This window comes from Ornithodoros turicata, chromosome 4 (genome assembly GCF_037126465.1).
Source record: "Ornithodoros turicata isolate Travis chromosome 4, ASM3712646v1, whole genome shotgun sequence".
Classification (NCBI taxonomy): domain Eukaryota; kingdom Metazoa; phylum Arthropoda; class Arachnida; order Ixodida; family Argasidae; genus Ornithodoros; species Ornithodoros turicata.
In genome coordinates this window covers 81,054,460-81,068,337 of record NC_088204.1, presented here as the reverse complement: position 1 = coordinate 81,068,337, position 13,878 = coordinate 81,054,460, and the positions used below count along the sequence as shown (strand labels likewise).

Below are 13,878 nucleotides of genomic sequence, written 5' to 3'. Positions count from 1 at the left end.
CATAGAAGGTTTGAGATGCATTAAATCGCGCACGCATTGTATACTGCACGCCAGAGTGCTGAAGGGGGAAAATGAATGATTTTTCTACGACACGTAGTTGGTGAAGATACAAACCCTGGAACAAACTTTGGCGTCCATCTATGACGTCATAGGGGCGAAAGCCATTCCTAGGGGCCCTCGTAAGCACGTGACCTCTTCCGCCTCACTTGCTGATGCCACAACCCTGCTACAGGGAGCTTCCCAATCAATGTTGCCAACCTACATTCTCATGTTTTCCTCGAATTGGACGAAAAGTTTCTCCAGATTTCCCTAGATTGCGAGTTGGTCCGGCGACGGCTCATAAACTCATTGAACTACCGGCGAAGTTAGCATCGAGAACAAATACGAGCAAACGATAAGGCAATTACGATATCACTATAAGCCAATCCTTGAATACGAATAAATGTACGAGAAAGATGTATTTGCGTCGTGATTTCGTGGCACACTCAACATTTCATAACAGTTTCTCTCACGTAACAGACAAACATGAGGGCGTCTTGGTGTTCGTAGAGTTGCGACCGTTCGTAATACGTTAGGGCTACCGTACCTATCATGGCGGTTCACTTGTCGAGATGCCCCTCTTCGCCATCTCGATTTCTTGTTATTACGGTCATTCAAGAGCAGGCATACCGCACCTTGCCCCAAACATCATCCCCATGGGGATGGGGGTCCCCTCGCCAAAAGGAACTTGGGTAGCATCCCAGCTCCGTTTGGCAAGGGGGCCGGTCGACGGCCCTGTGGATGGACGGCACGCAAACCGCAAAACGAAAAGGAAAGGGAAGGTGCGCGCCTCGCTATTGGGCGGATGAGGTGACGTCACGGACTGGCAGCCGAGGGAAAGAGATTGAAAGCTTTCCTGCGCAACTAACTCGTACATTGTGTGCTTGTGATCCTAAGTTCTTACTCCTCCTGACATATTTTTTCGAGCCCCTGTAAAGTATAGTAGAGCCGCAATCCCAGAAAATGTATCTGTTCGATAGCCTGCGCCCTCAGTACTCTTACGTCACAATTTTTGTCCCAATTGCCCTGATGTTTTTTTTTTAAAGAGAAAATTAAAATTCAAAATTGGTGGCAACACTGTGCCGGGGTCGCAACCAACTGCGCATTGCTCGTCGAATACGGCGGCAAAAGTACATTGCATGCGCACAACACTGTGTCTAAAGCAAATAAAGTCGGCTACGTGTCGTCTACGTAGTCACCAGGAGCAGCAAGCCAGTCGGGGACGTAGATCACTGTTGCTCGACAAATTCGAGATGGATTATTTCCCAGCGACGTCGCCCCGAGCCGTTTTACCGCAATTTTACGAGAAAATTAATCTAGCGTTTCTTGTCACGCGCATAACTCGTTGTGCTAGGTTTACGAGCAACAAGCTGTTAAACTATGCCGGCAGCATAACCTTTCTGTTTACGTCAGTAAACTTGCCAGTTGAAACATCCCTCTCCCTCCTATGCCAAGAGACGTTGCTCAACATAAACACAGGAGTCTTCTATGGGCCGTTCTAAGGGACTGGGAACTGCTGGGTGGGAAAATATGGCACTACCTCAGCATAACTTTATTATTATTTATACCTTACGGCTACTTTCACCAAAAGTATCTCGCTACTAGAAGTAGTGGTTGAACTAGAGAGAGAGAGAAAAAAAAAAAGAAGAAGAAGAACTCGCACACGTTTCGGCGCCATTCTGACTTTTTCCTCTTCTCTTTCCACTGTTGTTACAGACGGACCTACACAGCTTTGTCACATACTTACTAGCCCAAACTGGACCAAGCTATCATCCTTCCTGGTAAAAGCATCGAAACGGAAAAGAACAATCGAATGAAAACACGTTCGAAGTGAGTTCCCGGATGGAACACCACCATTACGAAACCCGAAAGAAGTGGCCAAGGAGCCGGAGAAAGCCACCTGCCGTTCTAGTCCCGCCTCTTCCGCTCTTTCCGGTTCCTGAGAAAAGAAAAAAGGGACCTCCTCGTCTAATTGAATTTCGAACCACGGTTCATTTGTTGTCGGAAGCCGGACCCTTGATCGCGTGTCATCACCGGAAGTGAAGGAGGAGAACAGTTTCCGGTACAGGAAGCGTCCGCTATTTCGCACGTGGAGTGATGGCATGGAACGCGAGTTGTGGGGGTCAACGTGTATTCACGCGAGCGAAATACTTACGGAAGATACTAGCGGAAGAAAAAGTGAAAACACTGTTTAGTTCCGTCCCGCGTTTTGTTAGCAGACGACACTTAGCAGACGACGACGCCAGCGTCTTTTCCTGTCGTCTGCTATGGAACATCTTGCAGCTGTGGCACAGCATATTCGCCATGGTTAGCAGTGTACGTGAAGACACGACTCTGAGCGCTCGCGATCACGTGACAGCAGAAAGCTATGACGTTTTTCGCATCTTCCGCTTCTGGGGAAATGTCGCTCATGTGAATACACGGGACCAGTGCAGGCTTTTACATGCGTAGCATTTGATAGGAACACGCTTACATGGCTTCTTTACATATTCGAACGTCTTCTACGGCATGAAGCCAAAGTGCGTGACCACTGTTGGCACCGCGAACCAACTGGGGCTGTGAGAGGTCTACGTATGTGGACAGCAAGGAGGAATCCGAGAAACGGGGTTGGTATGTGTGTCTTGTGTCGCGGACGTCATTGGGGAACTGTGCTGACATTCGACTAGGAATGTCTGCACTCTGAAAACAGTGCCACGAATCACAGGATTATCGCTTCTAATTCGATTAGAGAGGGGGGGCGTACGCCTTTTTGTGTCAGTTTGGATGTACGATAATTGACATAAAAAAGGCGTACGCCCCCTGGCTCTCTTTGAATCACAGAAGCGATAACCCTAACATTCGTGGCACTGGTTGACGCCCAGCGTGCCATGTGATGAAGTTATATTTTTAGAGTGCGCCAAAAACCAAAGACAAGGTGATTGGATTCGAACCCACTCGTATTTTCTGCACCAGCCGCACGCCACAATCTCTTTTCTCTCTCACACTCTCTTTCAATTCAAAATCGAACATACTGCGATCTATCGAATGATAAAGGGAAATAAGCCTGACCCAAATAAGAACTCGCTCGATATGACGTCACTTCCGCGTTCACGCCGACGATGAGTGGCGCTGTCGTCAGTGCATAAACCATCTCAACACTTCTGGCTTCGGTGAGTTCGTTGCAGATATCGGTTTCATATCCAACATGTAGTACTTAAATATTGCCCACGAACGTGCAGTTATATTTGCTGATCATACCTGCGGCGTGCTTCATTTTCGAAATATTCCTCGGTGAGGTATATACCACCATTACGGAGAGTCCAGCTATACTAAGTATACTTAGACCCTGAAGTTTTAGGGTTAAACCCGATTTTCCCCCGAATTTGCACCCCGAATCGAGGTTCACCGGTTTAGGGTTAAACCCGATTTCTACCCGCAAAACTGCACCTAAGCTAGGCACCTCACGGCAATGACATACTAATTTTTCACAAAATACACGGTTGATCTCAACGTCTGATACTCTGGATAGGCTGTACAACGAACGTTTGTTCGACAATAGAGCCCGATTTATCCCCAAATTCAGTCTGATAGTAATTCTTCCGCCCGAATTTGCATGAATTTTTTACATATAGTGATTGACCTGAATTTTACCCCCCGAATTTGGAAAAAAATAAAACCCGAAAACTTCAGGGTCTAAGTATACTTATGGAGAACGGGCCGTATACAAAGCGATGATAGCATGCACTGCATATCGTAAAGAGAGGATAATTACATATCTTTATAGTTGAAACTACTATAACTAACGTGTGCTACCAGCTTCGGTGGGTCCGATTGATAGCGTCAGTCAGAACCGGAACTGACCGGAAATTACATTCACATACTGTAGCGTACGTCACTCATTTACCACAGTTTATCAGTCGTCATTACTTTCAACTCTTTATTTCGAATATCACCTAGCTGTACTTGCCGCGTGCACGTACTTATTCGCGAACGTTCTGCGAAGAGCAGGTGTTCGCCGACTGACCCATTGAAAACAAGGCTACTGTATGCATATCCGAAAGGAAATTACGGCACAACAGACGCGGTTCGAAAGCCGCTCGTTCGTATTCGGTATATGATTTACAGCTCCATTCATACGGGCCATAAGACATCGAACAAACAAATCAATAATTACGGTGCAGACGGTCGGGAGGGCATCAGCCCGTCAAGGCCAATTGGTCGATGTCTAGACCGTAAGAATGTCTTCTGTGTGTCGCTGCATAAAGTCTTGTATAGGAACAAACTGAAGAGGTCCTTGGCAATGTATGCAGGGAGATTTTCGCGCAAAACCCGACCATTCCCCGGTATTTTGATTGGAATCCAGGTAAAACGGGTAATTTCGACAAAAAAAACCACATTTGTTGTTTTACTTTCGCATGAACTAAGAAGCAGCACGACAGCAACCATTTCGTTGTTTACACTTGTTTACACTTGTTTTTTTTTTTTAGTTTCGGTTTCTGTTTGAAGGCATTTCTTGCTCTCGTTCGGTCAGCCCGGAACGGAATTTTTTTCCTTTCCTTCCCGCAGTTTCCTTTCTTTCCCTCCCTTCCCTTCTCAGCATAGAAGTCCATTTCCAACTTACAAGGAAGTAGGCTTAGCATATCCCACGTGACAACGGCGGCAATGCGGCAACAACAAAGGGCAGCTGACACGTTCTGGCTCGCAGAAGCGTCGCATAATAGGCTAAGGACTGAGAGATTGACGCATAGGCAGGTGGTACTGGCAGCGCGTCTTGTAATTATAAGATCGTTTGGAGAAAGAGGGGTGGTGTCACGTGCAATGACGCAAACGGCCGGGAGTCACTTAGCAGACGACACGGTCCCGAGAAGAAACCGTGGAAGGTATGCATGCCTACTAAAACTTTCGTCTGTATACTCTTCAATAAAATACAATAATTCGCTTAGGCCAATATTGCGGACAGGCATATCAAGCCGTTCCACCGCTATCATATACTTCCTTCCTGCGTTGCAAACAGTCAAGGGAGCTGTTTATGTACTGCATCTGTGAAGGGCTCACACCGAACAGGATATCCAGTACTCCCACGCACACATTCTATGGCAATCACGCATGAATCCCCCCCCCCCCAAAAAAAATCACGCCTCCTACACACACATAAAAAAAAAGAAAAAAAAAAGAAAAGATAATATAGGGTGACAGTCGCACACAGACTCACAATGTACAGGATATAACGGCTTTCCAAAATGCTCTCAGAAACAACTTGCACTATATATATTTCAGACACCGCGAGCGGTCGCGTGGAACGTGTCAATACGGCACGTGACATCCCCCCCTTCCCCTCAGCGCCACCCTCCTCCATGCTTTTTCGCCTCTTTAGTGATTAGGTCGACCACCCGAAACCTCTCTATTAAGCTGAGCATAACTTTTCCCCCACTTCCCTCCCTTATTTCTCGAAAGCTCTCCTCCTGAGAGCCCTTCCTCGCACAAAACAGCGCGTTCCGATACATGGTCTGCATATATGAAGCATTTGTGCGCGTACTCGCCAGATGGCGAACGGCATCGCCGAAATACTAACTGATCCCTCTCCCGTCCACTGGCGGGAAAAAAAAAGAAGAAAAAAAAAAGGAAACCACGTCTACTTCCACCACCATCTGCCTCGAACGACGGGGGCAAAAATACGACGAATAAAACGCCACACAAAGCGCGCAAGACACCGGTTCCGTCCGTCTGCCGATGAAAAAAATATGAAACGCAGAAGACAGGCTGCAGCTGCTGCGCCTCGCGTCCTCTGATTCGATGGCAGACGGCAGCGGGACACGTATTATGCCGCCGTAGCTCGGCCATGCGTTTTGATTGGCGGAGCGACTTGATACCTGCCATGTACTGTAGTTTATATCTTGCCATTTTTGTTTTATCTGCAATTCTGGACGTTCCTAGACGTGTTTCCAGTTTTCGCGTCACCTCTCGATTATTCCGGAACACTCTACTGCACAGATCTGCGGCAATCCTGCAAACTTTGGCGTAAATCTACTCCAAATTATTATTATTATTATTATTGCGTGTGCAGCGACGCGTGGGGCCCAATCTTATTTACTTCTTTCGTGCAATCGCTTTATCACTTCCATTATTATCATTTATTCCCCAGTCGGGTACAACTCCAACAATGAGATTTCATCTGCGACAAAGGTAGCATCGGTTTCCATATCACATCTCTCCGCGCGCCACGCGCACACACGGACTAAACATTTCAAAGAGTAACTATGATCAAGTCCCGCGATCATTCTGGAAAAGCCTGGGCAAAAGCTGCGCAACTACTTCCCCGTCACGTCGCTGGAGGGCGCCACCTTCTCACTTGGGAGCTCAACGTCACTGTTGACGTCACGCTAGAGCGCGCGGGGAATACTGGGATGGCCGAGCCGTCCACAAAGCGGGCCGGAGAACACAGAACGGGAACAGGAGTGCTAGTCGAAAATATGGAATTGTCTTCGGTTGGTGAGCGTGTGTTTGCCGCCGAATGCATACAGAAGAAAAGGATACGTAAGGTAAGAGCCCGATTCTTCCTTTCTGGCTTGCAAAACAGCTGCAGCGCGATAAAAACAAACCGAGCCAAAACAGAACACAGCGGTGAGTTAGCGGCAACCGTCGCACTCTGCAATCGCCGCATCCCGCTGTCATCGCACTATGTTTCGATGTCGTACGCTAATTTAATCGTTCTTTTTCTCATCTCCGAAGGGTCGCGTCGAATATCTGGTGAAGTGGAGAGGCTGGAGTCACAAGTGAGTAGGCCTAGCTGTGCTGCGTAGACAACTCCCTTTCCCCCTCCTGTTCCAGGCATCGTCCCTTGCCATTTATTTTGGACGATGCATCGTCTGCTTCGAAATTCAAAATCACTTTCGTTGTCCTTATTTATCGCCTCCCTCGCACGCAGATACAACACATGGGAACCGGAGGAAAATATCCTGGACGTGCGGTTGCTGGAAGCTTTCGAAACGAGGTGAGCTTTACGAGCACAGTCTTCCCTCTTCCACGTTTCCCTTTCCTTGTAGCTATTCTCGCCCTCTCTCTCACTTTTTTTTTTCTTTATTGGGGGAACACGCCAGCAAACATGGCGCGCGTATTCGGCAAGCGTAGGAAATCCAAACGGAAGAGGTTTGTAAACAACGGTGCTTTTCTCGCACATAACGTAAACTTTGCACATTGTGTACTGCGGTGTTCAGTCGTCCCAGTGTTCATTCGCGGAGGGTGATACACGTGGTCAATATCAATTTACACTGACAGTATTTTGTGTTATGCCGTTTCTTATGTTCCCATTCAGTTACGCGTGGTGATTTTATCTTCCGGAACACCGTGGTCACGGCACTGTATTCCAACGAGTGTATTCTAATCGATTATCGGGTAATTCCGTGCTGACTCATTGACAAACAGATATAGGAGGTCACAATTTGATGTCTGATCGTTGTACAAGGTCTTCGCAGATATGTGTGCAATTTGCCTGAAAAAAAAAGTGAGTGCTCCGTGACGTCTGCGCTATGCTCGAGAGTGTGTTCGATGGCTCGGATCTTGCGAAAGTACGACACGTAGTAGAAAAATTCTTTTTTCCTCAGTATTCCTGCATGCAGTACAATGCGCCCACGATGTAACGAACCGCTTCTATGAAAGTGTCCTGACCCCTTTAAGTGTATTGACTGAAACTTCCACTGCTCATTTTGTTGTGTATCTCTTTGTGAACATTCTGTTCTCATTAAATCCTTTCCCGCAGCCAAAAGGATCAGGGGGGAGGGAAGAGAGGACCCAAGCCAAAGAAAGAACGCAGTCATGTAAGTTGGGGTGATGACATTCAGTAGCTCTTTTTATGGCAGTGTGTGATGCTTTTTTGAAGGCATCAGCAAGTTTTACATCTGAATCACTACATGGAAACATAGCGATGAATTATGCTGTCAAATTCAAGCACATTCGATGCAAAGCCACTTGAAAGGAATAGCGTGACCGGCTTATCGTGGTTCAAGTCCCCGTTATATTTCCCGTTGCGCATTTAATACAAAGAATGGAACGCGAGTACAATACAATCTTTTCAGTAGAACATATACTCTAGAGCAGGGGCCTGAAACTTGAATCGAGTGGTGGGCCGCATTGACCTTAGACTACATTGTCAATGGCTGCAGAGAGAAGAAATTACCGTATTTTCACGCGTATTAGCCGCACCACAGATAAGCCGCAGGACTCGTTTTTAGATACGTTTTGAAAATGTTTTTGCAGATAAGCCGCACTCGCAGATAAGCCGCGGGTAATACGACGCGACTGCTTTGTGCGCTCAATCAGTGATGCACAAACAAAATCAATGCTCAACGCTCGTCGACGCCGTACTCCCTGCCAGCTGCCCTATTCCCGTACTGGTCCGCGACGTCGACGGCTTTAGTTTGAAGCGGCTGTCGTAGCTGTGCCTCCGCGTTGGAGCTGTGGCCCACCTCTAACTGCCATGCCCGTGTCCACGAATGCTGCTGCTCTGGTCAAATGAGAACTGACGCTTAGCTGACCACGTTTTACCCCGATGTCAGGTACATTGAACCCTTCCTGTGGGTCTGCCGACAAAGGAGACCGTAGGGAAGACCATAAACCCTGTGGTCCACATTCCGGTGCCGGCATAATGTATAACGAAAGAGGCCAGTTCTAGTGTTCTACTAAAATCGGATTGTGCCCGTGTTACATGTTTTTCGTGGATTGACGAGTTAGTGGTGTTCCAGAAGACATTAATCACTGTCACCCCTTTTGTTAAAGGTGCGTGGGGGAATGTGTTCGGAAGGTCAGTCCACTCGAATGTGAACCCGCCCCTGTTCGGTATTGTTCGTGCACTGGCAGGGCGGTCCTGCTCCGAAAAACATGAGGCACTGTCGGCCCTTTCGTTTAATCCGGGGTATTTTTTTCGCGGACGCTCTGCGGCTTATCTGATGGCTATTTTTCCCTGGTATTTTACCAGGGAAAAATAGCCATCAGATAAGCCGCAGAGCGTCCGCGAAAAAAAAAAATCGCGCATAAGCCGCGGCTAATACGCGTGAAAATACAGTACCGTAATTACAGAAAATACAATGAAATAAAAATATATACTGGGGACAGGAGCAGCGTATTTATAGTTAGGGCCCTGTGTCTTGGGATAAAACCTGAAAAAACCCGAAAACAAACATGGCAAGGTGTGAGGAGTGCTTCTTTTTTTCTTTTATTTTCCACCCGAAAATCTTCTTTTCCACCCAATATCGCCAGATTTTACCCTGTTTCACGGCTCCTGTAATAAAACCCGATTATTACTCCCCGATTTTCAAAAGACGTAAAACCCAAACACACAGGGCCCTATTTATAGTGTGCCCGGATGGTGTTTATAAAATTAATTACTGAAAAATTTCACTGGACACACCGAGGGAAATATATAAGCAGCCTTTCCAAATGGTACATTGAAAAAAAAAATCAAACGAGTCAGAGAAAAATTACTAAAACTATTCTTCTTCTAAAACAATTATGACTGAGCTCGGGACCATTGAAGTAGTATGTATATGCATTGTATTGTTTGCGATCATTTACAGTACAAACTTGAAAAAAGCAATAGGAAAAAGTGATTTCATGGACACCTGGTTTCAGGCCTGCTACATTTAATGACCTGTAAAATATTAGAATACAATCGCGCTCGTGCATAACTCTTTCTAATTGGCTTCTGTAATCTTGTAAACTCCAATATTAGCTTAACAACATGATCATTTGTGGTTTTGCCAGAAGACCGTATTGCACTGATTGTAACGCATTTAATGAGTGAAAAGAAGCACTCAACTACATATACATGCTCCCTAACATGGACAGGAGCTGCAGTAAAAGAGATTTTTTACCAGTCAAAAACAGGGTTTTAGTAATATGAATTCTAATTACCAGATCGCTTGCTTTTTAGCGATCCTTCGCTTTTCTATTGACTGTTTGCAACAGCCCCAGAAATTACATATCTTGTTATCGGTATCAGTTGTACCTACTCTTCACCCGGTATTATTTCAACCTGCTGTCATCTTCTCCAAACGCTGCAACACTGCAGCACAAGATTCACCTTCTTTTGTTGCATTGTACAACTGCTTGTAAAGTTCTTAATTTGTATATAATTTTGTTAGTTAGTATAATGTACGTCCATCTAACATTCCACAGCATTTGGGAATCGTTTTTTTTTTAGACCCCGAATATTCCCGACAAAACGATTGGTCGTGAGAATGTGTGCCCCACTCCCCAACGTTTCGCAGAGTTCAAAATGAGACAAATTTTTTGTTTGTTTTTGCAGAGTGTGGGAGACGCCCAGGATGCCAAGCAAGACCTCAACAAGACCGGCAGCTCGGACGACCTGACCGTCGACACGTCGAGCGTGACCCAGGCGTCGTCGCCGAAGGAGTCGCCCGTGCCGCAGGCGACACCCGCACGATCTCCGCCACAAAGCCCGCGTCATGCGTCACCCACACCCACACCACCGAGTCAGGCAGCAGACGATCCCAGTCCCGCATCCCCAAAGCCCAAGACGGTCCCCGCACCGCTCCCGTCTCCACCGCCGACGCAGAAGACGCCAGCTCCACCTACAGTGCAACCAAAACCTAAAGAAACATCGCCGGCGCCACCTGCGCCGACGAAGGAGGAGACGCTGCAGCGGGTGAAGTCGCCCGTCGCTGCGGGCAACCACGAGAAAGTGGAAAAGGTGTCGCCGGTTGTGCCCAAGCCAGAGGAGAAGAAGCACGCCAAGAGTGCAACGTTGACCGACTCGATCCGCAAGCCGTGCGAGCCGGTTCGGACGCCGCAGGTTGAGGCGCGGAAAGTCGAGACCTCGGCCGGGAAGCGGAAACTGGACCTCCCGGCAAAGCCTCCCCAGACGAAGCCCGGTGTCGCCCCCGGTCCGACTGCGATCAAAGTGCAAAAGCTAAACAAGCCTTCGGAAGGCCAGCAATCTGCCGGGCAGATGCCGGTGTACATGAACGGAACAAATCAGGCCAAGCCTCCAGCCAGGCCGGGGGGACTGTCGTTCAAACCAATAACCCCTCGGCCGCCGAACGTTGCTCCCCTTTCATCTAATGTCGGCCACCACGGGGGGTCGCACCTGGCAGTGCCCCCCGTGGCGGCGCGGCTAGAGACGGTGGGCAGGGTTGCCAGGCCGGCGCACCCGAGCGTGGCGGTCGCCGCGACGACGGCGCCGTCGCAGCCGCCTCCGCCGCCGATCACCACGTCGACGCCGGTCGTGAACGGAAAGGACGGCAACAACAACGGCAACGACGTCGTGCCGAGCGAGCAGACGACGGAGACGACGAAGCAGGCGGGCCTTCAGCCGGCGAAAGGACAGACGATACTCGCGGACAAGGACGAGGTCGCGGAAGACGTCTCGCTGACGGCGGTGATCCCGGACTTCTGGCAGAAGCAGAGTCCGGTGGTGGATCAGATATTCATCACGGACGTTACCGCCAACCTCGTCACAGTGACAGTTCGCGAGTGTCGGACACAGGCGGGGTTTTTCAAAGATCGGGGCGACGAGAAGCCCACGCACAAGGACATCAAGTGAAAGCTTCCCGCGACGTTTAAGTTAAGTATCGAAGTGAGTGGACTCGTGCGCGAGAGAGAGTTCTATTTTGAGCCACGACGGATGAGTGTGTATTTTCGTACGGCAATCTCGGGCAGCGCCATCTGGGTCGTGGAAGTCGAAACTCTTTTTTTTTTGTTGTTGTTACCCCTTTCCCCGGCGCGTGTCATTCCCTACCTGCGATTTAATTTAAGACCATTATACATTTCCCTAGAGCACAGTAATCTGTGCCGAATCGGTTTTTTAGTAGCGTTTGAGTAATATATGTTGCTTAGTTGTTTTTTTTTTCGTCATAGACGTAGGAATTCTGACGACTTTCGAAGAGTACTGTTTGGGGGACAAATCGTGAGGTTATTTTTGTTTGGAGAGAACCAGACCACTATGCACTCACATGCTTGTAAATAGGCTGGCATTCCAAGCTGATTCTGTGTATACGCTGTACATAGCCGACTTTCTCAATTTGTTATCTGAGTGCAGTTGATTTTGCTGTGTAGGTATTGTCAAACGGTACAAAAAAAAAAGAAAAGGAAATATTTGACATTGTACATAAAGAGCTGGTCTATGATGTGATACGGAAAAAAAAAAAAGCAAATCTACAGAAATACACGAGCTTTGAAACACCGACTTGCTGTGTGTTACTGGTGAGCGTGGACACTGAGAGCAAGACACACCGTGGTTGGATCCTTAAGAAGATATAGTCTGATGGATATAGATTGAGATGGATGGATATAGATGGATTTGAGAGAGATTCAGTAGTTGGGCAAACGGAACACGACTGGACTGATTTCTGTCTACAGACTCACCCCAGAGGCTGAAGGCAGCGGAACATTTTTCCAAAAATCTCTCCCTTTGTAATCTGCATGTCAAAGGAGACTGAAATCTACTGTGGTGGATCTGTGAGTTGGTATGTTTGGCGAGGTAAAATCGGAAAATTAATTTTTATGCCAGTGCAATAAAGGTGAGTCTATTCAGCATTTTTTTTTTTTTTTTCCGAAATATGAATTTGAAAAAGTGGGCTGAGGAAAGTTATTGAGATGTGTGCTTTGCATGGGTTTAGAGAGAGAATTTCAAAACTTGTCTGCAAACTTGTTCGTCTGCTAGTAAAATCCTGTCGAATGTAAAGGTCACGGTAAAAAGAACCGGGAGACCTCTGCAAACAGTCCCGCTTGTAAATATGTGTATAACTGAAAAAGCTAATAAAAGTTGGAAGTGTTAAAAAGGGTTATAAGCTGTACTGTTATATCTCAATATCAATTAGGAGTAGTATATCTTTCTTGAGCTCCTGTTTCTTAACCACCGAACGAGTGTAGAAAATGTCCGGAAAGACCGCGAACAGGGTTCGTTTGAATTCAAAAAGACGCGTGTCAAGTACACAACGCAAGAACTATGATAACTGTTGTTGCTGATTTGTACCAAAAGATTAGAAGGGTAAGTGAGTTCTGAAGGTTCGAAAAGAAAAGACATAAGTGTAAAATGAAATTACATGAATACATAACCTCCATTCAAAAACATGTTTAAGCGTTGGCTATCCGCCCATCTGGGTAGCCGTGATCGTATAGTGGTTAGTACCCTGCGTTGTGGCCGCAGTAACCCAGGTTCGAATCCTGGTCACGGCAATTTTTTTTTCGTTTTTGTTATGGAAATATATTTTGTCTTTAATGTGGCAGTGGAAGTGTTCGGGACCACGCCTAGAATAATCAACGAGTCAAAATGTACTCAAAGTGTAAACAATTTATTTAGGGGGGGGGGGGGGGGCATCCAGCCATGGCAAAGGACTCCCTGCCAGCTCTGTGCTGGTGGCAATGCAGTTTTTATCAGTGTTTCATCTGCGCGTTGGCCAGATATTAACATATTCACCCCGTTTTTTATATATATTTTTTACTTGCAATAACTTGCATGGCACCTGGTCTAAAATTTTGTCATCTAGCCTATTTCTAATGGAACGCAGATTTGAGGTACGACGGATTGGATTGATATGAGCTGGAAATCCCGCACGTATGTGACATTTTGACACCTGTGACAACTCAGATGTCCCCATCTTTGAGCAGCACATTTTAAATCCAATACGGGTCTCACATATTGAGATACAAAAAAAAAAAAAAAGAACTGTCCGTATTATAATACCATACAATGCTCTCACACTATATACTGCATTACAAACAACAAAATTCGCAGACAAATCAGGTGGGCAACGCCATAAAGAAGTCTCCTTCTGAAGATGTCGTAGGGGGATGGGTAGACTTCCGAGAAATAAGGGTTCCCCCCATCCCAGGGAAGAAATGTAA

At 47.0% G+C, this 13,878-nt stretch overlaps 1 protein-coding gene and 1 non-coding gene across 2 annotated transcripts; both read left to right on the top strand.

Annotated features, from left to right (window-relative positions):
• Positions 1-6,260: 6,260 nt before the first annotated feature.
• On the top strand, positions 6,261-12,217 carry LOC135392103 (chromobox protein homolog 2-like). The gene is made up of 5 exons (XM_064622772.1): positions 6,261-6,557; positions 6,748-6,791; positions 6,944-7,009; positions 7,775-7,832; positions 10,319-12,217. The coding sequence occupies exons 1-5, from the start codon at positions 6,276-6,278 to the stop codon at positions 11,573-11,575; spliced, it is 1,707 nt and encodes a 568-aa protein (XP_064478842.1). The 5' UTR covers positions 6,261-6,275; the 3' UTR covers positions 11,576-12,217.
• Positions 12,218-13,137: 920 nt separating this feature from the next.
• On the top strand, positions 13,138-13,209 carry Trnah-gug (transfer RNA histidin (anticodon GUG)). Its single transcript has one exon. It is a non-coding gene; the product is annotated as a tRNA-His (tRNA).
• The last annotated feature ends 669 nt before the right edge of the window (positions 13,210-13,878 follow it).

What these genes read in the sequence shown, in the direction of transcription:
- LOC135392103 (XM_064622772.1), top strand. Translation starts at nt 6,276, where the DNA reads ATGATCAAGTCCCGCGATCATTCTGGAAAAGCCTGGGCAAAAGCTGCG. An exon ending in TGGAGAGGCTGGAGTCACAA is followed by an intron (nt 6,792 to 6,943) that starts GTGAGTAGGCCT and finishes CCTCGCACGCAG; the next exon opens with ATACAACACATGGGAACCGG. An exon ending in CTGGAAGCTTTCGAAACGAG is followed by an intron (nt 7,010 to 7,774) that starts GTGAGCTTTACG and finishes CCTTTCCCGCAG; the next exon opens with CCAAAAGGATCAGGGGGGAG.